Source organism: Labeo rohita, chromosome 24 (assembly GCF_022985175.1).
Source record: "Labeo rohita strain BAU-BD-2019 chromosome 24, IGBB_LRoh.1.0, whole genome shotgun sequence".
In the NCBI taxonomy this organism is placed as follows: Eukaryota; Metazoa; Chordata; class Actinopteri; order Cypriniformes; family Cyprinidae; genus Labeo; species Labeo rohita.
The window spans coordinates 26,911,282-26,935,603 of NC_066892.1; the positions used below are offsets into that span (position 1 = coordinate 26,911,282).

General features: G+C 38.7%; 1 protein-coding gene across 4 annotated transcripts in view; it reads left to right on the top strand.

Annotated features, from left to right (window-relative positions):
• Positions 1-24,322, top strand: part of sugct (succinyl-CoA:glutarate-CoA transferase) — a 167,561-nt gene that overhangs the window by 132,721 nt on the left and 10,518 nt on the right. For 3 of the 4 annotated variants that reach the window (XM_051097775.1, XM_051097777.1, XM_051097779.1), the window contains one exon: positions 4,971-5,034. In XM_051097775.1, the coding sequence (XP_050953732.1) occupies positions 4,971-5,034 (64 nt within the window). Of the gene's footprint in view, positions 1-4,970; positions 5,035-20,879; positions 21,041-24,322 lie in introns of those variants that run through there. The other variant, XM_051097776.1, reaches the window with a different exon arrangement.

Sequence of the window (24,322 nt, forward strand, 5' to 3'; positions counted from 1 at the left end):
AACTCGCATTACTTGTAGTGCGTTACACCCAACACTGGTAATTGGCTATTATTGGAGTCGTTTCAGCACATGGATATAAACCTTATTGACTGACTTCTTCCAGATTTCTGCAAGTTTATTTTATGGCGGTCATTAATGCTCCATCAGGACAAAAAGACGGTAACAATGAGCACTTCACATGAGCAACTAAACACGCTTTTCATGTCTTCATTGTGAAGTGGGTTAGGGCTTAGAAACGTTAAAAGAAATAAAATAAAAAAATGTTAAAAGTACACAACAGAGATGTTTTTCGCATGTTTACCAATGAGACTGGAAATAAATAGCAGTTTCCAAACTTGGCTTTGCTTGTGCTCACTACAAAGTAGAGAGACGTTTTCCAAACAGACGTGTACTGATAGCATCCAACTGGAATGGCTTTTGACGTAGTTCACACTGGTAAAATAATCGGTGCTAATTTGTTTTAGATGCATTCATTTAATGCAGATTACACCATTATTTGCTCATTTACTCACCCTCAAGTTGATGGTAACCGAACAGTTGATGGACCCCATTGACTTCCATAGTATGGAAATCAAATACAACAACTTAAGGGTGAGGAAATTATGACATTGTTTACATAATTGATTACATAATCAGGTGTTTCTTTACCTGAAACAGATTTCAGCAATTCCTTTTTTGTTTTATAAGGGTCACATTGCAACTTACTTTTTACTATCATTTTTGTACAATGCCTTTTATGTTTAGATTTTACTACTTTACCCTTGTTGGTCAATTTTTCAAAATTGAGATTTATACATCATCTGAAAGCTGAATAAATAAGCTTTCCATTGATGTATGGTTTGTTAGGTAATATAGGGTAATATTTGGCCGAGATACAACTATTTTAAAATCTGGAATCTGAGGGTGCAAAAAATCCAAATATTGAGAAAATCATCTTTAAAGTTGTCCAAATGAGGTTCTAAGCAATGGATATTACTAATCAAAAAACAAGTTTTGATTTATTAATGGTAGGAAATTTACAAAATATTTTCTTGGAACATGATATTTACTTAATATCCTAATGATTTTTGGCATAAAATAAAAAATTATAATTTCGACCCATACAATGTAATGTTGGCTATTGCTACAAATATACCCGTGCTACTTATGACTGGTTTTGTGGTCCAGGGCCACATATTATTTGTTTGTTTGTCTATTTATTTGTTAAAAGCTTTAATTTGCCCAAATTAAAAATATATATATATATAATTTTATTTTATTTTATTTATTTATTTATTTTCGTTAATTTATTGCATCAGGTTAAACTAAATGAAAATCAGCAATGTAGCTTTTGCCTTGGGAACTAGCCGGGAAGAAATATTATTTATTCCTTCCTTCCTTCCTTCCTTCCATTTTAGTCACTTTAGTACATCAAATTGAACTAAATTAAAATGAGCAAAGTTGCTTTTGCCTTGGCAACTAACCAAAAATATTTTTATTTTATTTTATTTTATTTTATTTTATTTTATTTTATTTTATTTTATTTTATTTTATTTTATTTTATTTTATTTTCAGATAAAGTTTATTTTATGTCAAGTAACTTTTTTTTGTCATGGTTTTAGTTTTATTTAACTTAACTCTGATCAGAACTTTTTTACAATCTGAATAACACATAAACCACCCAAGATTTATTTAAAGATATAAAAAAAGACTCACCCCGGGTAACACAAGCAACTATAATTAACCATATTTTTTGGAAAGTTTTACGTAAATCATAGAAACACACAGAGCTTCAAGACCAACTACAGGACAGATGTCATCTGTCAGGAGCTAACAAGTCATATTAGCAAATGAATTGTTAGGTAATATAGGGTAATATTTGGCCGAGATACAACCATTTAAAAAAAACTGGAATCTGAGGGTGCAAAAAATCCAAATATTGAGAAAATCGCCTTTAAAGTTGTCCAAGTGATGTACTTAGCAATGCATATTACTAATCAAAAAAATAAGTTTGGATTTATTAATGGTAGGAAATTTACAAAATATCTTCATGGAACATGATCTTTACTTAATATCCTAAAGATTTTTGGCGTAAAAGAAAAATGTATCATTTCGACCCATACAATGTATTTTTGGCTATTGCTACAAATATACCCGTGCTACTTATGACTGGTTTTGTGGTCCAGGGCCACATATTATTTGTTTGTTTGTCTATTTATTTATTAAAAGCTTTAATTTGGCCAAATCATGTAAAATGTCCAAAAAATAATTAAAAAAAACATTTAAATAATAATAATTATTATTTGGTAATTATAGTTGAATTTTGTATATTTAGGATATATAAAATATTCTTCTGTAAAATTATGTGTAAGAAAAAACAAAAAAACAAAAAAATCACCATAGAATGGTATAAAGCACAGATTTAAGTCATAATGGACTTTGAAAATCATTAAGTCTACAGCTGGCGCAAGAAGCAGTGAAGAAAACAAGGTCGGATGAAAAAAAAAAAGAAAAGAAGATTGGATGAATGGCTGTCTAATCAGAAGCCACATCCTTAACACTCACATTACCCATGATCGCATCATTCAGACGGTCCTCAGAGAGTCGGGATACACGCCACGCATCCAAACAGCCTCTAAATAAAGCATGACATCGTGCAGAGCTCCTATCTCTCAAATTCTGGAACTTTCCCCAGAAGAGTCAGAAAAGTACACAGAGTATTGAGGGAAACATCGGGGAGGAGAAAAGAAAAGAGTGAGGGAGAGAGAACACAAGGGTGTCATCCATGTCTGGTGGTCTGGACATCATCTTACATAACTGTCTGGCTTCAGCTCAGTGACAAGAGAACCTATAGCGCTAATGACGCTAATGCACTATGACAGACTACATAGAGCCCCGGACTCTGGTGGGACCGATGCCGGACTTTGAGTGGCATTCGGAGTCTCATGAGCCAAACAGAACGACGGTAAAAGATGCCAGCTCCGGCACATCATCTGTTTTCATATACGTTTCCTTTCATCTTAATCCACATACAGTTCAGTGGATTAAAGGAATAGTTTGGTCAAAAATGGAACTTCTGTCATCATACTCTCACTCTTGTGTCGTTCCAAACCTGTATGACTTTGTTTTTCCGTTGAGCGCAAGAGTGAAATTTGAGAATACCCTGGCAAATGTTTTTCATATAATGAAAATTAAACAGGACAGATACTGTCAAGCTGCAAACTGACAACAAAAAGCACCACAACATTATCCATATGACTCGTGTAGTCTATTTAAAGTATTCCAAAGCCATATACTGGTTCCAAGTGATGACGTTTTTGATGTCAGTGACGTTCAGATTTTCCAGAAATAAGAACGTTGATTTTGGGGATAGCTTAATGTTACTAAATGTCTTAAACGACTTTGCATTTATCTTGTGAGTCATAGACTTTGTGGTTAAAAAAAACATCAGTTTGGAAACAGAAGGATGAGTAAGTGATAGCATAAACTACTGTTCAAATATTTAGATTTGGTAAGGTTTTTTTTGTTTGTTTAGTCTTTTAAAATCACTAATTCTGCATTTATTGGATACAGTAAAAAAAAAAAAAAAAAAATCCAGTAGAAGCAGTTTTATTGTGAGATATTATTACAATTTAAAAAGAAATGCTTTGTATTTGAATTAGGGCTGTCAGTCGCGATTAATCGCATACATTATAAACGTTTGAGTTTGTGTGTGCTGTGTGTAATTATTACGTATATATAAATACAAGCACATTCATGTATATATTTAAGAAATATTTACAAGTATATGTATTTATTATCATTTTTATAGAATTTATATTATATATAAATAAAAATATTTTGTACATAAATAATATATTTCTTTTAAATATATACATCAGTGTGCTTGTATTTATATATACATAATAATTACACACAACAGCAAACTCAAACTTTTATTTTGTATGCAATTAATTGCGATTAATCGTTTGCCAGCCCTAATTTGAATATATTTTAAAATGTCATTTATTCCTGTGATCAAAGCTTATTTTTCATCATCATTACTCCAGTCTTCAGTGTCACTTGATCTTTCAGAAATCTTTCTGATATGCCATTTGCTTCTCAGTATATATATATATATATATATTTTGTATCAGTGTTGAAAATAATTGTTTGGAAGCCCATTTCTGACACTTAACTCACAATTGCCTGACAAAAATATTCTGAGAAAAAAAGTCAGAATTGCAAGATTAAAACTCAGAATTATATAAACTTTTTAACTTGCAACTGCAAGTCTATATTTCAAATCTGAGAAAAAAGATCAGAACTGCAAGTTTATATCTTGCAATTCTGAGAAAAAAAGTGAAATTTTATCACGCAATTCTGCGTTTTGTTTTTTTGTTCAGTGGCATACTTACATAGAGTTGTGCTGCTTCATATATATATATATATATATATATATATATATTTTTTTTTTTTTTCCAGGGTTCTTTGATGAATTGAAAGTTCAAAAGAACAGCATTTATTTAAAAAGTCTTTTTAAAAAGTCATTATAAGTCTTTACCATCTCTTTTGATCAATATACTGCATCCCTACTGAATAAAAGCATTTATTGCTTGAATAATACTGTAATTCTCATAAGTAGGTAAACTGTTACTTTAAACCTAATTTTTTCACAAATGTATTTATGGCGTATTGTTTAATGTAATTATGGTGTATCAACAGGTTGAGAAACATGTTTGCATGAACAGTAAAAATGATGATTGACAATAAATCAGTTGTAGCATGTCCACCCGTGAGAATTCATTACCTTTTATAAATCTTGAGCTGTCATGCCTTGTTTTTCTTGGGTAAAACCAAAGATGTCTCAGTGTTAAAAAAAAGTCTAAGGTAAGATGGCAAATTTGTGTGGTCTTTGAAAAGACAGTGAGTTAATAGCTTCAAAAAAAGGAGTGTAAAAACCTGGCATGAGTAATTGTCTCTGGCTCACGTTCTTTTGTCTCCATTCCCAGGTTGTTCACAATGGCCTAATTTTGGAAATGGACCACCCAACATCAGGAAGAATAACAGTGCCAGGTTTGTATAGAATTTGCTGTTGGTGAAGTGCAAAACATTCTCTGCAGTCCCAATTTCGCATGCATTTCCATGGTAAAACTGCGATGTGGTGTTCTTGCATATTAAAAACCTAATTTGTTGAAAATTAACAGGGGCTTGTGGAAAAATGCCACCAAGACGAACAAAAATGCCCCACAATTAAAAAAAGACCTGTGCGTGTTGCATCAGAATGCTATTTTACACATAGTTTTTTGCCGCTTTGAGCCTTATAACCAATCTCACTTGTTTCTGAATGCAAAGGCCAATCAGAGACATTTAGATTAGTCGGCACTGTAAAGTTTTGTTTAGTGAGCATCTGAGATTGATTTCATAAGAGATTAATTTCACAGCTTCAGGGAATTTTGCGCAACTTGTACTGGACTAGGCTAACGTCATGGACTGACATGTCTGTCTGCGTAAGCAAAATATGATGTGCTGTTTCGTCAGACACAAAACTTATACAACAGGTTTTTGTTTTTTTATGTAACAGTAAGATTTTTAATGTTTTTTTTTTTGTTTGTTTGTTTGTTTGTTTTTAAAGAAGTCTCTTCTGCTCACCAAGCCTGCATTTATTTGGTCCAAAATACAGTCAAATTTTGAAATATATTTACTGTTTAAATTAACTGCATATTATTTTAATATATTTTAAAATATAATTTATTTCTTTGATTTCAAAGCTGGATTTGTAGCATCATTACTCCAGTCACCTGATCCTTCAGAAATCATTCTAATATTCTGATTTGCTGCTCAAAAAGCATTATTATTATTATTATTATGTTAAAAATAGCTCAGTAGAATTTTTTCATGGTTTCTTTGATGAATAGAAAATTCAGAATAACAGCATTTATCTGAAATGGTAATCTTTTGTAACATTATAAATGTCTTTATCGTCACTTTTAATCAGTTTGAAACATAAATTATAAATAATAAAAATTATACTGACTCCAAGCTTTTAAATGGTATAGTGTATAATGTTACAAAAACTGTTTATTTCAGATAAATGCTGATCTTTGGGTCTTTATATTCATCAAAGAATCCTGAAAAAAAGTACTCAGCTGTTTTAAATATTGATAATAATAATAATCATAATAATAACATTTCTTGGACAGGAAATCAGCATATTTTAATGATTTCTAAAGGATCATGTGACACTGGAGTACTGACTGTAGTAATGGTGCTGAAAATTTAGCTTTGATCAAAGGAATAAATTACAATTTAAAATATATTCAAATAGAAAACTGTTTTTACATAGTAAAAATGTTTCAGAATTTTTTTGCTGTACTTTGGATCAAATAAATGCATGCCTGGTGAGCAGAAGAAACTTCTTTTAAAAACATTAAAAACTGTCCAAAATCTTCTGACTGGTAATGAATAGTTGTCACGCTTGACGTCGTGTGCGGGAACAGATACGCAGGAGAGCGGAGATCCAAACAATGCACTTTTAATAAACAATCCAAAGGAACAGACTCAGGGAAACAACGGGAACCAGCAACCAACGACGAGCAAAACAAACTGAAGACAATCTAATCACCGACAAGACCGTGTGGAACAAACAAACCTTATATACACAGAAACAGGGGAGTGGTCACAAACGAGATAACGAGGGGAAGTACAAATATAGGCAAGACTAAACCAAAAGAAACAAAACCTAAGGGGGGAAACACGGACTAAACCAAATCTCAAAAAGCAAAAGGGGGAACAAATGGAAGAAAGCAAAAAACACTAGAAACAGGAGGGAAAAACACTAGGAAAAACAAGACAAAACAGAACACAATCCTGACATTACCCCCCCCTCCTCCCCTAAGGCGCGACTCGCGCCGTAACTATACACAAATGGGTGGGAGGGTGGGCGCCCTGGAGGCTGTGCCAGGCGGACACGGGGGAAGCAGGGTGGTGCCTCCAGGGTGGGTCCAGGGACCATGGCGGGTCTGGGAGTTCAGGGAGCCATGGCCAAGGGTATAGTCCAGGCGGCCATGGTGGGTCTGGGAGTTCCGGGAGCCATGGCCAAGGGTATAGTCCAGGCGGCCATGGCGGGTCTGGGAGTTCCGGGAGCCATGGCCGAGCACACAGTTCATTTGGCCATGGCGGGTCTGGGGATTCAGAGAGCCATGGCCGAGCACACAGTCCTTGTGGCCATGGCGGGTCCGGAGGTTCGGGAAGCCATGGCCGGGTAAACAGTTCAGGAGGCCAAGGCTGAACAGGGAGTAGCCCCCCCAAAATTTTCTTGGGGGAATTTATAGGGAGCGCTGGATGAGGTGCTGACTCAGGAGGGCGAGCTAAAGGAGGAGCCGACTCAGGAGGGGCGCAGGAGGGGCGCGCTGACGGAGGAGCCGACTCAGGAGGGCGCGCTGACGGAGGAGCCGACTCAGGAGGGCGCGCTGACGGAGGAGCCGACTCAGGAGCTGCTGACGGAGGAGCCGACTCAGGAGGGCGCGCAGGAGGGCGCGCTGACGGAGGAGCCGACTCAGGAGGGCGCGCTGACGGAGGAGCCGACTCAGGAGGGCGCGCTGACGGAGGAGCCGACTCAGGAGGGCGCACAGGAGGCGCGCTGCAGGAGGCGCGCAGACTCAGGAGGCGCGCAGACTCAGGAGGGGGCGCGCGCCGGAGGGCGCGCAGACTCAGGAGGGCGCGCAGACTCCGGAGGGCGCGCAGACTCAGGAGGGCGCGCCGGAGGGCGCGCAGACTCCGGAGGGCGCGCAGACTCCGGAGGGCGCGCAGACTCCGGAGGGCGCGCAGACTCCGGAGGGTTCCGGAGGGTTCCAGGGCAACTGCGACAAGGCCTGGGACCTGGGGAGAGCAGGGATAGAGAAGGTGGACAGAAGGAAGGGAGAAGCAGAGAGTCTGTGGGGGAGCGCCGACTCCGAGGGAGGATCCACAGCAGAAGCAGCCACGTCAGGAGGCATTGGCACGGCTTCTCTAACTGACAGGAGCTCTGGAGCTGACTTGAGACCTGACGGGACCTCTGGAGCAGACTTGAGACCAGACAGGAACTCTGGAGCAGGCCTGAGACCAGGCGGGAGCTGGAGCGGAGCAGGAAACCGCGTTCTGGCCTGGGACCTGGGGAAAGCAGTGATAGAGGAGGAAGACTGAATAGGGGAGAAGCAGAAAGGTTGTTGAGGAACGCCGCCTCCCTTGGAGGATCTACAGCCGTGGCTGACACCTCTGGGGGCATGGGCGCGGCTTCTCTGGCGGAAGGGGCCTTGGGCCCAGACGGGCTCTCAGTGGCGAACTTGTGAGCCGACGTGACCTCGGGAGCACAGTGTGCCGCCCACACACACCAAATAGCCACCGCCATTAGGGGAAGAGCAACTGCGGATGGCAGGATCTCTGTATTAGGCTCGTGAAGACCCGCTGTGGCGTGACTTGACTCAGGAAGTGGAGCGGTGTCTTGGCTTGGCTCGTGGGGAACAGCTGTGATTTGGTTTGACTCAGGAAGTGCCGAAGGAGACGTGGGCTCTGGAGGGAGCTCTTGAGGAGCGGGCTCTGGACGGCGCTCTTGAGGAGCGGGCTCTGGACGGCTGGACGACCCCAACGGAGACTCTGGAGGGCTGGGCGTCTCCAGCGGAGACACTGGATGAGCAGGCTCTGTACGAGCGGTCGCTTGAGGGCGCTCTGGCGGGTCCGTGAGCTCGGGTGCGGCAGCCATCTTGGCCGGGGGCTCAGGCTTGGCGGCCATCTTGGCCGGGGGCTCAGGCTTGGCGGCCATCTTGGCCGGCCATCTTGGCGCAGGCTTGGCGGCCCTCTTGGCCGGGGGCGCAGGCTTGGCGGCCATCTTGGCCGGAGACTCTGGCGTGGCTGCCATCTTGGCCGGGATTCAGGCTTGGTGACCATTTTGGCCGGGAACTCAGGGCGGAGGCCATCTTGGCCGGGATTCAGGCTTGGCAGCCATCTTGGCCGGAGACTCTGGCGTGGCAGCCATCTTACGTGCAGACTCTGGCGTGGCGGCAGACATCTTGCGTGCAGACTCTGGCGTGGCGGCAGCCATCTTGCGTGCAGACTCTGGCGTGGCGGCAGCCATCTTGCGTGCCGACTCAGGCGTGGCGGCAGCCATCTTGCGTGCCATGGGCGGTGTCCGAGTGCTCGCCGCGGGTTCCATGGTGCAAGCAGGGGTGGACACTCGGATCGTCGCTGCCCATGCTGACATTAGCGGGGGGTCCAGCACACTGGCCACCACGGTTGGCCATGACCTTGGAGGGCTGGCTGCGATCTCCGGACTGACGATGAGAGAGGAGGGAGTATGAACAGGAGGAAGCGCAGGAAGACCAGAGGGAGCGGACCGGTTGGGACGGCATGTGGAGGAAGCCGGTTGATGGTGGGCTGGAGCGGCAACGTGTTCTCTAATGGGGGAAAGATTGGAATCTTTCACATCCACGTAAAAATCGGAATGACAGAGGGTGAGGACCTGGTTGATAAATTCAGCAACCGGTTTATAGCGATCCTCATAGGGTATGGAACTGAGCAACTGGGAATCATTTAGCCCCATTAGAAAACACGTATTAACCATGGCATCGCTCCAACTCACCAGATGACAAACATCCAAGAATTCCTCCACATAACGTTCCACCGGCCTCATCCCCTGCCGAATACTCATAATCCTCCTCTCGGCATCCATGTTGTAATGTGGTCGGTGATTCTGTCACGCTTGACGTCGTGTGCGGGAACAGATACGCAGGAGAGCGGAGATCCAAACAATGCACTTTTAATAAACAATCCAAAGGAACAGACTCAGGGAAACAACGGGAACCAGCAACCAACGACGAGCAAAACAAACTGAAGACAATCTAATCACCGACAAGACCGTGTGGAACAAACAAACCTTATATACACAGAAACAGGGGAGTGGTCACAAACGAGATAACGAGGGGAAGTACAAATATAGGCAAGACTAAACCAAAAGAAACAAAACCTAAGGGGGGGAAACACGGACTAAACCAAATCTCAAAAAGCAAAAGGGGGAACAAATGGAAGAAAGCAAAAAACACTAGAAACAGGAGGGAAAAACACTAGGAAAAACAAGACAAAACAGAACACAATCCTGACAATAGTCTGTTAATCGACATAATCATTAATAATCATTATTATAATATCAAGAGCAGTATTGGGGGGTAACGTATTATAAGTAACACGAGTTATGTAATCAGATTACTTTTTTCAAGCAACTAGTAAAGTAACACTTTCCTTTTTAATTTACAAGAAAATAATCTGAGTTACTTTTTCAAATAAGTAACACAAGCTACTTTGTTTTCCCATTTATTGACTGACAGCTCTTCTGTCCCCATGTTGGGGGAAATCGGGAGTAGTGCAGAGACTAACATTAAACTAACCTGTTACACTAACATTTTAAACTAACATTTGTTCTTCATTTTTTTTTATTGCTGAAGAGTGTTGGACTTAATTTCTTTAACCTGAGGCTGATTCATTTCACTTTTGGTGTAAAAGGGTTTTATGTTTGCCAAATATAGAACTTTTTATATTAAAAACAAACAAGAAAAGCAGCCCAGATTTAAAAAGTAACGCAAAAAGAATGTAACACATTACTTTACATAAAAAGTAGCATAATTAGTTGTTACTTGTAACAGTTAAATTTAAAGGGGTCATCAGATGCAAAGTTCACTTTTACATGTTGTTTGAACATTAATGTGTGTTGGCAGTGTGTGTACACCCAGTGGTTTTTATTTAATCTGTAAAAATAATTTCTCCTTTTTCAAATCAAGCCATTCTCAGCATCTCGTCTGTGTGACGTCACACCGACAGAGGCCGCTCCCACGATAGTTGATTGACACGGCCGTCTTACCTTAAACCCGCCTTGAATAAACAGTAATAGTAGTCCGATCACCATTGTTTCGATGCCGGAACTGGGACGTAGACAAGAATGGCTCCTAAGCGATTTAGGTATTGTGTTGTTGGATGTAATAATGAACACAGTAGTCATCATTTACTCCCGACATCTGAGCCGCTGAAGATGCAGTGGATTACGTTTGTTTGTGAAGGGAATGCGCCTCCTGATCTACATATATCCGTTTAGGTTTGCGCAAATCGTGCATGATCCAGCTTCACTTACAGCAGAAGTGAGTATAAGGGGTTTTTTATGAATCTTTGCGATCACCTTTTCTAATAACGTGCTAGTTAACAAGTTTAGCAGGTAAACGCGCCTAAATGTGGCTAAAGTAAACAGGCTCGTCACTCCACAGAGAGAAGAGAGGGGCGGGGCGAGCAGAGCTCATTAACATTTAAAGCAACGTTGACCAGAACAGCATGATTTTTGCAGAGCTGATTTTGGCAAGGTAAAAAACACTACCACTACACTACCATTGAGAAATTTTAACCAAAGCATGTTATAAACTTTTCATTAAGACCCTAAAGAATCATATCAACTTGTGGAAAATGGGCATCCGATGACCCCTTTTTGAAGTATTTGACATGAAATACAGCACAGATAGAATTAATAAGGTAATTATAAAAATTGGCCTTATAAATGTAAAAAAATTAAATAAAATTCGTCCTGGAAATCAGTTTCAGGGGCAAATACAGTATTGCCTCTTAAAGCGGTCATCGGATGCCCATTTTCCACAAGTTGAATTGATTCTTTAGGGTCTCAATGAAAAGTCTATAATATACTTTGGTTAAAATTCTCAATGGTTGTGTAAAAAAACACCCTTTCTACCTTGTCAAAATGAGCTCTGCAAAAATCATCCTGTTCTGAGGGATTGTTCCTTTAAATGCAAACAAGCTCTGCTCGCCCCGCCCCTCTCTTCTCTCTGTGGAGTGACAAGCTGCTCTGAGAAATTGTTTACTTTAGCCGCATTTAACGTGTTTAGCCTCGAAACTTGCTAACTGGCATGTTATTAGGAAATGATATACCGGTGATTGCAGAGATTCATAAAAAAAACTTTATACTCACCTCTGCTGTAAGTGAAGCTGGATCATGAATGATTTGCATGAACATAGATGCATTTATGTAGATCTGGAGGTGCATTCCCTTCACAAACAAACAAAATCAACTGCATCTTCAGCGGCTCAGATGTCGGGAGTAAATGACGACCACTATGTTTATTATTACATTCAGCAACACAACACCTTAATTGCTCAATCGGAGATGTAGTCTAACTTACATCCCTGCTCCAGCATCGAAACAATGGAGGTCGGACTGTTACAGCTTATCTGAGGTAAGATGCTCATGTTAATCAACTATCGTGGGAGCGGCCTCTGTCGGTGTGACGCCACATCTGAGAATTGCTCGATTTGAAAAAGGGGATATTATTTTTACAGATTAATTAAAAACCACTGCATGGATTTTTATTGTTATAGGGTAGATTTGTACATACACTACCAACACACATTAATGTTCAAACAACAAGTTTGTATCCGATGACCCCTTTAATGGAAAAGTTCATTTCTGACCCTGTTAGGAACGTATCCGGTTTTTGAAACCACTCACCAAAAAATGTAGATTCTGTCATTATTACTCAAAACATTGGAACACAAAAGGAAACATTTTAGAAGAATCTTCACACAGCTTATATTCCAAGTCTTCCGAACTGAACGAGTTTAGAACGACATAAGGATCTTGTAAATACAGGTGTGATTTTCATTTTTGGCTGAACTCTTCCTTCAGCCTCTTTACACTTGAACTTCCTATTGCTTTTTTATACAATCTTTCCAAAAATCACCCATGCAGGCACTTAATCTCATCTCCCCCTTGGAGTTCTGCTTCCCTTTGTGACTCTCTTGTATCGAACAATGGAGAATCATTTATTGTGATGCTTTGTTTTGACTTGTCTTTGTCCGTTCAATGAAATAAAAGTGTCTCCACTGACATGAAAGTCACCCCATGCTCTTTCATTCTCCGGTGTGAGAGTCCCAGAGAGACGCTTTCTGAACTCGTCCTTTCGTTTGATGGTCCGCATATGCGAAACAAGCCATCATCGATCCCCAAAACGGGCAGGTCTGCGGTCTGCCGTCTGCCGAGCGCTTTGCCCCTGTACAAGAATGTCGGACGGAAAGACAACATTTCAGAAAGGTTAAATGCAGATGTTGGCTGTCGTCAAGACAACGTACAGTCATTTCTCTCTCAGCGACTCGATTCCTGCTGTTTTCGTGGCGCTTCAAATGTCAGACCCTGATGGACTCGCTCCAGACAGGTGGTTTTACTAACAGCGAATTTAGTTGTGGTTTGCAGCTCTGTAAACACACAAATACACGCCATTTACGTAGACACCAGCGTACGACCCCTGCTAATGATCTATGCTTTCTCCCTTCAGTGACTAAAAAGCAAACACTGGCAGGAACGGACAGCTAATGGTTTTGTCATGGCTAGTTGGTTAAACCTTACAAAGAGTCGGTTTACTTCCTCTTTTTAATGGCGTAGTTTTTCGCGAACACCTCACCTTCCGCCCAACTTTATCTTTTCTGCGTGCACCAAAAATGCACTTCCAGCGAATTCTGCATGCTTCCACGACCACAAAACAAATGCATTCTGTGTCAACTGTCTCGGTTACCCGGGATAATCAGGCGGCTCCTTTAATGGCTACGAACGCTTGTTTACCAGTTCATTGTTTGCACGTTTGTTGTCTCCATCCGAGCCAAATCAGGGATGATTGTGAAGAATTTCTCAGAAGAAAGGGCAGAAACCACAACAAACACCTTTTTCCATTCCGCATTCCTCGTCCCTGACCCATAAATTTGCCATAACGCCGCAGCGCACACTCGAGGCCTCTAATCTTCCACAGCTATTTACATAAGATCACTGTCTGTCCGTGTTTTCTGTCTGTTTTCTCACTGGCAGCTGCACATGTGGAGCGTTTCCCGCCTTTGGTGACTCTGTGATCTTATCAAACGTATTGCAGCAGATAAGCCGAGCGTTTGTGAACGTGGCGGTCGGTACCTTGCTATTTATTCCCTCTAAACCCCAACATTGTTCTTCGCCTCTACCAAAAATGGAGTCTTGAACAACACGGGCGAGAAATTGGCCATTATCTGCCGTCGACTGCAAGCGAGTATTGCATAATGGATGTCAGGGGTGCGTCCGAGTTGAATAAGACCAAACTGGCTTGATGAAACAATCTGAGAGCAACAAGTGTTATCAGATTACATAAGCGACAAATTACTAATGACCACCGAATGGCGATAATAGAGTCGCGGGCATTCCATTGTGGGTGAAACTACAAGAATGCAATGTTAAGAAACGTCGTCCGGCTTTTTTTAAGGCACCAGAGAGCGAGGACGAAAAGAGCTCAGAGGATGTTTTTGTGCCGCTGATTGCGAGAAGCTGCCTCATTAGCGATTGTGCAGGACAGTGTATTGTGAGGCATTTCCCAAAATAAACCCCTTTATTTAAACCAAAGGCCCTTGGCACAAGCTTCTTGTTAGCTGAGTTTGCGGCTCTCTGTGATGCCGCAAATCTGACCGGCCAAGGTGAACATTTGATGATGTGGAAAGGGTAAAAGAGAAGCAGAATATCAGTGCATGTGTAGAACGATTAGAGCACAAACCAGTAAATCAGTCAAGTATTGCAGAAGACTCTTAGTTTGACTTTCTCCCAACCAAAAGATGTTTACATATTCAGCAAAAATATGTAAACATCTTTGAATTTAAAAATTCATCAGAAGACTTGATTCATGATATATGACCCTGAACCACAAAACTAATCTTAAGTAGCATGGGTATTTTTGTAGCTATAGCCAAAAATGTATGGGTCAAAATGATCCATTTTTCTGCCAAAAATCATTAGGATATTAGGTAATGATCATGTTCCATGAAGATATTTTGTAAATATCCTACTGTAAATGTATCAAAACTTCGTTTTTGATTAGTAAAATGCATTGCTAAGGGCTTCATTTGGGAAAATTTTAAAGGTGATTTTCTCAATATTTAGATTTTTTTTTTTTTTTTTTTTTTTTTTTGCACCCTCAGATTCCAGTTCAATAGTTGTATCTTGGCCAAATATTGCCCTACCCTAACAAACCATACATCATTGTAAAGCTTATTTATATATAAATCTCAAATAAAAAAAAAAAAAACTGGTTTTGTGGTCCAATGTCACATATGTTAAAAAAAATAAATTAATTAACACATATATATAGAGAGGTTTAGGTTAATAAAACAAAGAGTTCAGATGCAAAAGCCTAAATCCTTCTGATGTATTTCTTTAAAATGAGCATTTCTTTCTGGGTACTTTGTATTGGTTTTTATGTAAGTACTGGTACTTCTGATTGGGCTGAGGCTGAAATTTAGCGAGTTTGAAGTAACAGTATTTGATGGACGTATACTGTGTGTCAGGAGCATTCAGTCAGTATCATTATCTCATTTTTGACCGAGATGGCTTTTAGCTGGTTTTGCATCTGAACTCTTCAAATATTAATTAAGAAAATAAGTTGTTCCTGATGTTCAACCTACATATTCACACACATCCTTAGGGAAGCTAATTATTTAAATGTAGTAATTTAATTCAAAAGAAATAGTTTGAATCAAATTATATATACACTGCCGTTCAAAAGTTTGGGATCAGTAAGATTTTTAATGTTTTTTAAAGAAGCCTTTTTTTTTTCTTAACAAGGCTGTATTTATTTGATTAAAAATATAGAAAAAACTGTAATATTGTGAAATATTATTGCAATTTAAAATAGTGGTTTTCTATTTTAATATAGTTTAAAATGGAATTTATTTCTGTGGTGCAAAGCTGAATTTTCAGCATCATTACTCCACTACTCCATTACTGTCACATGATTCTTCAGAAATCATTCAAATCTGTTTGAAAGAAATAATACTTTTATTCAGCAAGGATGTGTTAAATTGATAAAAAGTGATAGTAAAGTCTTGTATTGTTCATCAAAGAATCCTGAAAGTATCAGAGGTTCCAAAAAAAATATTGAGCAACACAACATTGATAATAAATTAGTAGATAGAATTAGAATGATTTCTGAAGGATCATGTGACACCAAAGACTGGATTAATGGCTGATCAAGAAACGTTGTCTTTGGTGGAGGTGTACAAAATTTTAAACGTCTGTTTTCCCAGAGTTTGAATGATTTTTACAAACACTTAATGTTTGTAGTTATCATTCCTGGTGCAAATGCACCCTTATTTTATGGCCTACAGCTGTGTAACAGTAAAGTTTTTAACAAAAAATCAACAGCATATGGGTATGGATTAACAGGGGCAAATAAATGATGTCTAAGAAGAACAACTAATTTAATTTAAAAAATCTTCAGGATTTTTAGCTATAGTACTAGTAAGCAAGTATTACAAATAACGATTAGGATTCATGACCAAATTAAAGTTAACCATCTGTAATTCTATTATCAGGGTAATTGCTCTTATAGTTCATGGCGTGTAGTTTTATAGCGCTGTTCAGTGAAACGGCCCTCGCCTTAGGGTTTCCTTGCTGCTACTGCTGCTGCTGTGAGTTGTTCTTTTCCTGACGTTAGGGGGTTTGATGTGTTCCATAATAACACATTGATTTTTACCGTCTTCTAGAATGTTATGTAATTGTCTATGCATTCTGCAAGAACACATAAACACTGGTGCACATTATGTGCTCTTTAGCTGTCAAACCCAGAGAACGATACGCCAGCTCTAAACTTTGCATCTCAACTTTCTGAAGTGTGAAAACACGGCGTGTGCTTTGATGTTACAAGGCTCTTATGAATCACACAGTTCTGCTTTTTCTGTTTTTGCTTTTTTTTGTGCATTTGGGAGTGATATAGCTTGCACTATAGGAGTTTTAGGCCTGATTTAGGAATGTTTTAGGGTCTTTTTCAAAGGATGTTATGGGTTCTGAAAGCAATGCTATAAACATTTATGTGCCCTTCGGTTATTTCCGCTTAGCTGTTCTGTTCTGTGCATTGAGGTTGGTTAGTTTGGTTTGAACTGATAAGATGTAAACTTCAGATGATTTGTCAAGCCCTGGTGAATGTCATCTGTAACCTTTTTGAAACATATACAACATACTTCAGAGAGCTGAACACCCCCCATCCTCCATCTCGGAGCTGGGCCCGGATGAAGGAATGTAGTCCTAAGGGAAATTTTACGAATGAGAAGGTACCGACATGAGATGGTGGGAAAGGCCGTAGGCGAAGTGCATCTCCTCTGACGTAAGATTCCCAAACGCCCCCAGCGTTCTCCTCTGGTCCACGCTGAAATGTCACACGAAATGACAGGTAGTACGTTTTTTTTTTATCCAAAAAGACCCCCAAAAAGTCCTGCTTGTCATTGTGCTTCGTATTCTTATTAGCTATTCAGCGTTTGCTGTGACGCTGCAATTTATGGTTCATTTGTTGTTGATTGAAGCCAAATATGGAAACCAGTTTCTGTCACTGAATAAAAAATAAAAAAGGTTAATCGCAACAAAAATTGTGACAATTCTGAGAAAAAAGTCAGTCTTTTATCCCCTTTCCCCTGACATCTCACATTTCTGAGAAAAGAAGTCAGAATTGTGAGATATGAACTCACAATAGCAGGAAAAAGTCAGAATTGTGAGAAATAAACTCAAAATTGCAAGAAAAATGTCATAATTGCAATAAAACGTCAGAATTGCGCGATATAAACTCATTTGCGAGAAAAAAGGTCAGAATTTCAAGAAAACGTCAGAATTGTGAAATATAAACTCAGTTGCAAAATAAAAGGTCAGAATTGTGAGAGATAAACTCAATTGCGAGTAAAAAGGTCAGAATTGCAATAAAACGTCAGAAGTGTGAGATATAAACTCAGTTGCGAGACGAAAGGTCAGAATTGTGAGATATAAACTCAAAATTGCAAGAAAAAAGGTCAGAATTATGAGATATAAACTCAATTGCGAGTAAAAAGATCAGAATTGTGAGATATAAACTCAATTGCGAGAAAACGTCAGAATTGAGATATAAACTCAGTTGCGAGATAGAAGGTCAGAATTGTGAGATATAAACTCAAAATTGCAAGAAAAAAGGTCAGAATTGTGAGATATAAACTCTAAATTGCAAGAAAAAAGGTCAGAATTACAAGATATAAACTCAAAATTGCGAGAAAAAAGGTCAGAATTGCAAGAGAAAGTCAGAATTGAGTTATAAAACTCAATTATGAGAAAAAAGGTTAGAATTGTGAGATATAAACTCATTTGCAAGAAAAAAGGTACGAATTTCACTTGCGAGAAAAAGTCAGAATCGTTAGATATAAACTCAGTTGCAAAATAAAAGGTCAGAATTGCAAGATTTAAACTCATTTGTGAGAAAAAAAGGTCAGAATTGCAATAAAATGTCAAAATTGTGAGATATAAACTCAGTTGCAAAATAAAAGGTCAGAATTGCGAGATATAAATTCAGTTGCGAATAAAAAGTTCTGAATTTAAGAAAATGTCAGAATTGAGATATAAACTCAAAATTGCAAAAAAAAAAAAGAAGGTCAGAATTGTGAGATATAAATTTAAAATTGCAAGAAAAAAAGGTCAGAATTGCAAGTTGCAAGAAAATGTCAGAACTGTGAGAGATATTTAATAGCAAGAAAAAAAGTCAATTTCAAAATGTAAACTTGTAATTGTTCGAAAAAATTAAGTATGGCGAGAAAAAGTCAGAACTGCGAATTTATATCTTACAATTCAGAGGAAAGGAGTCAGAAAAAAGGTCAGAATTGTAAGATATAAACTCATTTGCGAGATAAAAGGTCAGAATCGTGAGATATAAGCTCGCAATTGTGAGTAAAAAAGTAACAATTACCTTGTTTTTTTTGTTTTTTTTTATTTAGTGATGGAAATGGGCTTCCATACAAATCAAACTTGACCCAATTAACAATTTTAACATGCAGTTGTTGTTTTTTATTGCTTCATAAAATTCCAAATGTTTTAGCAAAATGTAAATCAAGTTTCGAACATCATATTTAAAAACAAAAAAGAAAACGGATTTGAACTTCCCAAGTGGATGGAAAACGTACCTCATCAATGACTTAGTAGGTACATTCAAAACTGTCCACCCACACTTACATAAATGCATGTGTATCTATAAAATAATTTGTAAATCATTTAATAAAGATGAAAGCTATCATTTCTTGCATTTAGTGTAGCTTTATGTACGTTCTTCCGCACATTTAGAACACACGAACGGACTCTTCAGAGGGAAATTCAAGAGGGAAACACCGTTTCGGACGCAAAGTCCTCCTGACAAGATGACTGGTAGATCAGTAAATCTGCAGCTCCTGAAAAATGATCCTTTTCACATCAAAGATGTGTTTTAGTTGTCTCTGGGGCCAGAGTTTGTGTGAATGAGAGCGTTTATGTTCACAGTCTGTCAGATCCCCTCGCAACACAGAGCAGCTTTGACGTCACCCTGAGCCAGCTATCTGGGGTTGTTAGCGCTGATATTGCCGTAATGCCCCCTGTAGACTTAGCCAAGTATGCACTACAAACATCTCCTGTGATGCAGCAGAGGCTGCTCTCAAATCAGAAGCCTTCGCATTTCTTTTTCTGAAGCTCACTTTTCCTTCAGGCTGTGTTCGTTTTAGGAGCATTTAGGTCACCTTCCGTTTCTCATAGGGAATTTGTTCGTCATGTGGCAAGGTCTCAGAGGTTTGATGTTTTGATGATTTTTGTTTTTCTCGGCTGTTTTATGGGTCAAGATGATGTTGACACTCACACTAAATATTTCCTGCTTTAAAAGAAACGCGCACGTTATGTTCCCTTAACGGCATTTGTGGCGTAATGTCAATTATCACACAAAAGTAACATTAAAATACAGATTAATGGCAAAAGTTAAATTTTAAATGTTCAGAAGTTCTTATAAATGTACTCCTTGCATTGTTATTTTGGAAAAACGTATAAACTTATATTATTTTGAAGAATGTTGAAAATTGTCATTTGGTGTGACCATTAAATAATAACATTTTACACCTTAAAGGTATGTGTCTGTTCATGTAAATTATTTTTAAAAGATTTTTAAATATACTTTTAAAGTATTTTTTTCTTAAATTATTAATTCGGAAATCTTACATTTTTGGGGAGTCACACCTAAACTTATTATAAAATTAGTCATAAAAATGCATGTTAGTTGCACCACATTACAAAAGATTAAAAGTTTTATTCTTTTAATAAGTTTTTTTCCCCCATTTATTATTATGTCAGGACAGTTCAGTATCATTTTTATGACTTTATATTCTCCAAAAATATCAGAATGAATTTTAATGCAAAAATAAAAAACATGCTCAGCAGAGAAGAGATGTAATCTTACATATATAAATCACATTTATGTATTTTTTAAATAATAAAAAAGGAACATTATATCTTTGACCCATTCACATAAAATATAATTTGGGGATTAAATGAAATTATATTTTGTGTTGTGGACATTAAACCACAAATAGAGTTGAACTTGCATTAAACCTGAAACATTCCTGTAATACAGCTGGGCTTAGGCTGTCTTCTTGTGCCAGTTTTTGTAGTTTTATGTCGGGAATGAGTTTTGACTCATGGTTTTGGGTTTTCCTGAATGCGGACTTAGACATTGAGGTGCTCATAATGTTAAATGAATGATTTTATCACTGTTTGATTGGCCATATTCTCGTTTTTAGTACACACAGAAGTCGCCGCACACTAACCCAGCCAGAATAAATAAAAGTTTATTTCTGCCTTTTAAACACAGAATCAACTGTGACTCACTGTTTCCAGAGATCTTCGCCATCTCTGTCTCTTTGCTGTCTCTCTGTACAAAGGCAGCACCTCGTACATTATTTTATTCGTATACGAGTAGGAGCACTTGCCAGCTAGTCTTAATTCCTTATGCCATAATATAATGAGGTTTCCCACTCTTATGTACGTTTCGCATTCTCCTCTTTTATCCAACACTGCTTCTGCTTTTTTTCTTCTTCAGTCGTCATCTCTCTCCCTCGCCCATTAAAGATGCAGCGAGTAGTTAAAAAGAAGCTGAAAGGTTTAATAAAAGGACTGCGAGGTGCTACTTGTTGCGTGGGCTCAAAGCACCTGAGATGAAGATGTTCATCTCCGCTTGACAGCTCGAGCCTGCCATTCCGGGACGCAGGAGAATTCACGCTGAATCTCACCCACTCTTTTTCTCTCTCTCTCTCCATCTCAAAGTAGAAACAGAGCACGGAAAGAGAGATAATTGTGGATGTTTCCACGTTGAAGAAAGCTGTTTTAAGTCAGTATTACATGATTTTTGTAAATAAACATTTGGATGTATTGGATTGTTTACAGGTCACTTGTGTGCTTGTTTGTGTTGTGAATTATAAAATCGATATATTTAACATCTTGAGAACAGATTTTAGCTTGGGTTTTAAAATCCTGCTTCCAGGATAGTCGTGAATAGTGCTGTCAAAGGTACATTCACATGCTTCCCTACTGTACTATGTGCAAAGTATGAAAAGCATGTCCAAAATTAAAGTATAAAAAGATAACATACTACTTCCGGCGTGATTCTGAAGTGTACATCAGATGGATACTTTACTATCCCATGAGGCCACAGGATGAATTTATGAATGGCAGTGACAAATATCATGACAGATGTAGTATATCCGGGGTACATTGGAGGAACAGTTGCAGTTGAGTTTTTTGGGTAGAAGTTTAAAAACTGATAGTGATTATATCACTTGCTTACCAATGGATCCTCTGCAGTGAATGGGTGCCATCAGAATGAGAGTCCAAACAGTTGATAAAAACATTACAATAATCCACAAATAACCCACACCACTCCAGTCCATCAGATAACATCTTGTGATGTGAAAAGCTGTGTGCTTGTATTAAACAAATCCACCATTAAGACATTTTTAACTTCAAACCAAAATATGAGTCAATAATAATGCTGCTTCCAGTGGAAAAAGTCCATCTCCTTTTGTCCTCTCACATCAAAATCCACCCACATATTTGTTTTGAACTATTTTGGACTGTTTAAACGTGTAAACAATGCTTGATCTGTGCATATTTCTCTCCTGATTCAGACAAGGTGACTTTTTCACTGGAGAAAATTTTTCGAAGTTAAAAATCTTTTGGCTTCACAGGACATTAATTGATGGACTGGAGTGGTGTGGATTGCTTGTGGATTATGATGTTTTTATCAGCTGTTTGGACTCTCATTCTGACGGCACCCATTCACTGCAGAGGATCCGTTGGTGAGCAAGTGATTGAATGACACATTTCTCCAACTGTTCTGATAAAGTAACACCTTTAGGCCATCAAAAATGTAGATGAGATTGAATACATTTTATGCAGATGAACTATTCCTTTAGCTATGCTTTAACATAAGAGCATAAATACAGTCACGACATAAGTTGCAAGTGCTGTATTGGCCATTAGTCTGTTTTCTCATTAAAACTAAATCTTTAGCCTTACTGTTTAATTTAAAGAGTTCACCCAAAAATGAAAATTAGCCCATTATTTACTCAACCTCCAGGTGTCCTAGGTGTATCCAAGCTTTAGAACGGCATAGACAGGTGTTTTCTTCATCAGCCCAAAACAAGTCCAATAAAGTGCATCCATCCATAATAAAAAGTGCCTCACACGACTCCGGGGTGTGAATGAAGGCCTCCTGTAGTGAACTGATGCATTTTTGAAAAATATCTGTATTTAAAACGTAAGAATCACTTTAATCTAGCTTGCGCCAACTGCTCGTACACAGAAGCAGCTCCGGGTGGATGGCGGATGACGTAAGACGTTGGCGGCGAACGCGAACGCACTGTGGAGAAACTAAAACAAAACCACGGTCACGAATTAGAAGTGCAAAATGAGAATTTGTAAATTAAAAATTTCGACTGGTTTTCCTTTGTTAAAGTAAGGAAACTTTGCTTCCTTTGCTCCTATAAACAAATGTTGGTTTGTGCAAGACTCACTGGTGACGCCGACGTCCTACGTCATCCACCCAGAGCTGCTTCCGTGTACAACAGTGAGCACAAGCTTGATTAAAGTGATTCTTATGTTTTAAATATGGATATTTTTCTTACAAAAATGCATTAATTCACTACGGGAGGCCCAGAGCAGTGTGAGGTACTTTTTATTATGAATAGATGCACTTTATTGGACTCGTTTTGGACCGATGATGGAAACACTTGTCTATGCCATTTATAAAGCTAAGAAGTGCCAGGATAATTTTTAATATAACTCAGATTGGATTCGTCTGAAAGAAGGAAGTCATATACACATAGGATGGGTGATTTTTGGGTAAACTATCCCTTTAAATGCTTATATGAAAGCAAGTACACTTAGATAACTGTTCATGTATAATAGTCCTAGCTTTGCCTGTTGAAATCCCATCACTCTTTTACAATACTCAGGATAAATGCTCTGTACTCTTTCTCAAGTCCCCACTGCGGTTAAGACCTGTTTCTCTTCACTTCACTCAGCGCTGTACATCTCCACCGGGAAATTCTCTTTATTCTCTTTCCTTCTCTTCCTCTGGTTTTGTCAACCATGCAGAACCGGAGATGTTCTTCACATACGCACTGCATACAGTCAGTATGCACAAACCTGAGCCACACTCAGCACATTTGAGATACTCTCGTGTCCCACAGCCGTGACCCAACACCTAGAAGGCTGGAAGCCACAAGGGAGGACAAAATCCCATTATGATTTTTCCACAGAAGCCACTTTATTTTCTTAAATGAATAGTTCACCCAAAAACATAACATTTTTCCCACCCTCAGGTCATCCAAGATGTAAATTAGTTTGTTTCTTCATCCGAACAGATAGAAATATAGCATCTCATCACTTGCTCCCCAATGGATCCTCTTCAGTGAATGGGTGCCGTCAGAATGAGAGTCCAAACAGCTGATAAAAACATCACAGTAATCCACAAGTAATCCACACCACTCCAGTCAATCAGTTAATGTCTTGAGAAAATAGCTGCATGTTTGTAAGAAACAAATCCATCATCAAGACATTTTAGCTTTAAACTGTTGCTTCTGGCTAAAATATGAGTCCATAATCCATAATAACGCTTTCTCCAGTGAACAAAATCCACCTGCATATGTGTTTAGAGCTGTTTGGCTTGTAAACAGTGCTTGGTCTGTACATATTTCTCTCCTGATTTAGACAAGATGACTTTTTAACCAGAGAAAGTCTTATTATGGATTATAGACTCATGTTTTAGCTGGAAACAACGGTTTAAAGATGGAGTGGTGTGGATTATTGTGTTGTTTTTATCAGCTGTTTGGACTCTCATTCTGATGGCACCCATTTACTGCATATACATTTGAAGTCAAAAGTTTACATACACCTTGCAGAATCTGCAAAATGTTAATTATTTTACCAAAATAAGAGGGATCATACAAAATGCATGTTATTTTTTATTTAGTACCAGCCTGA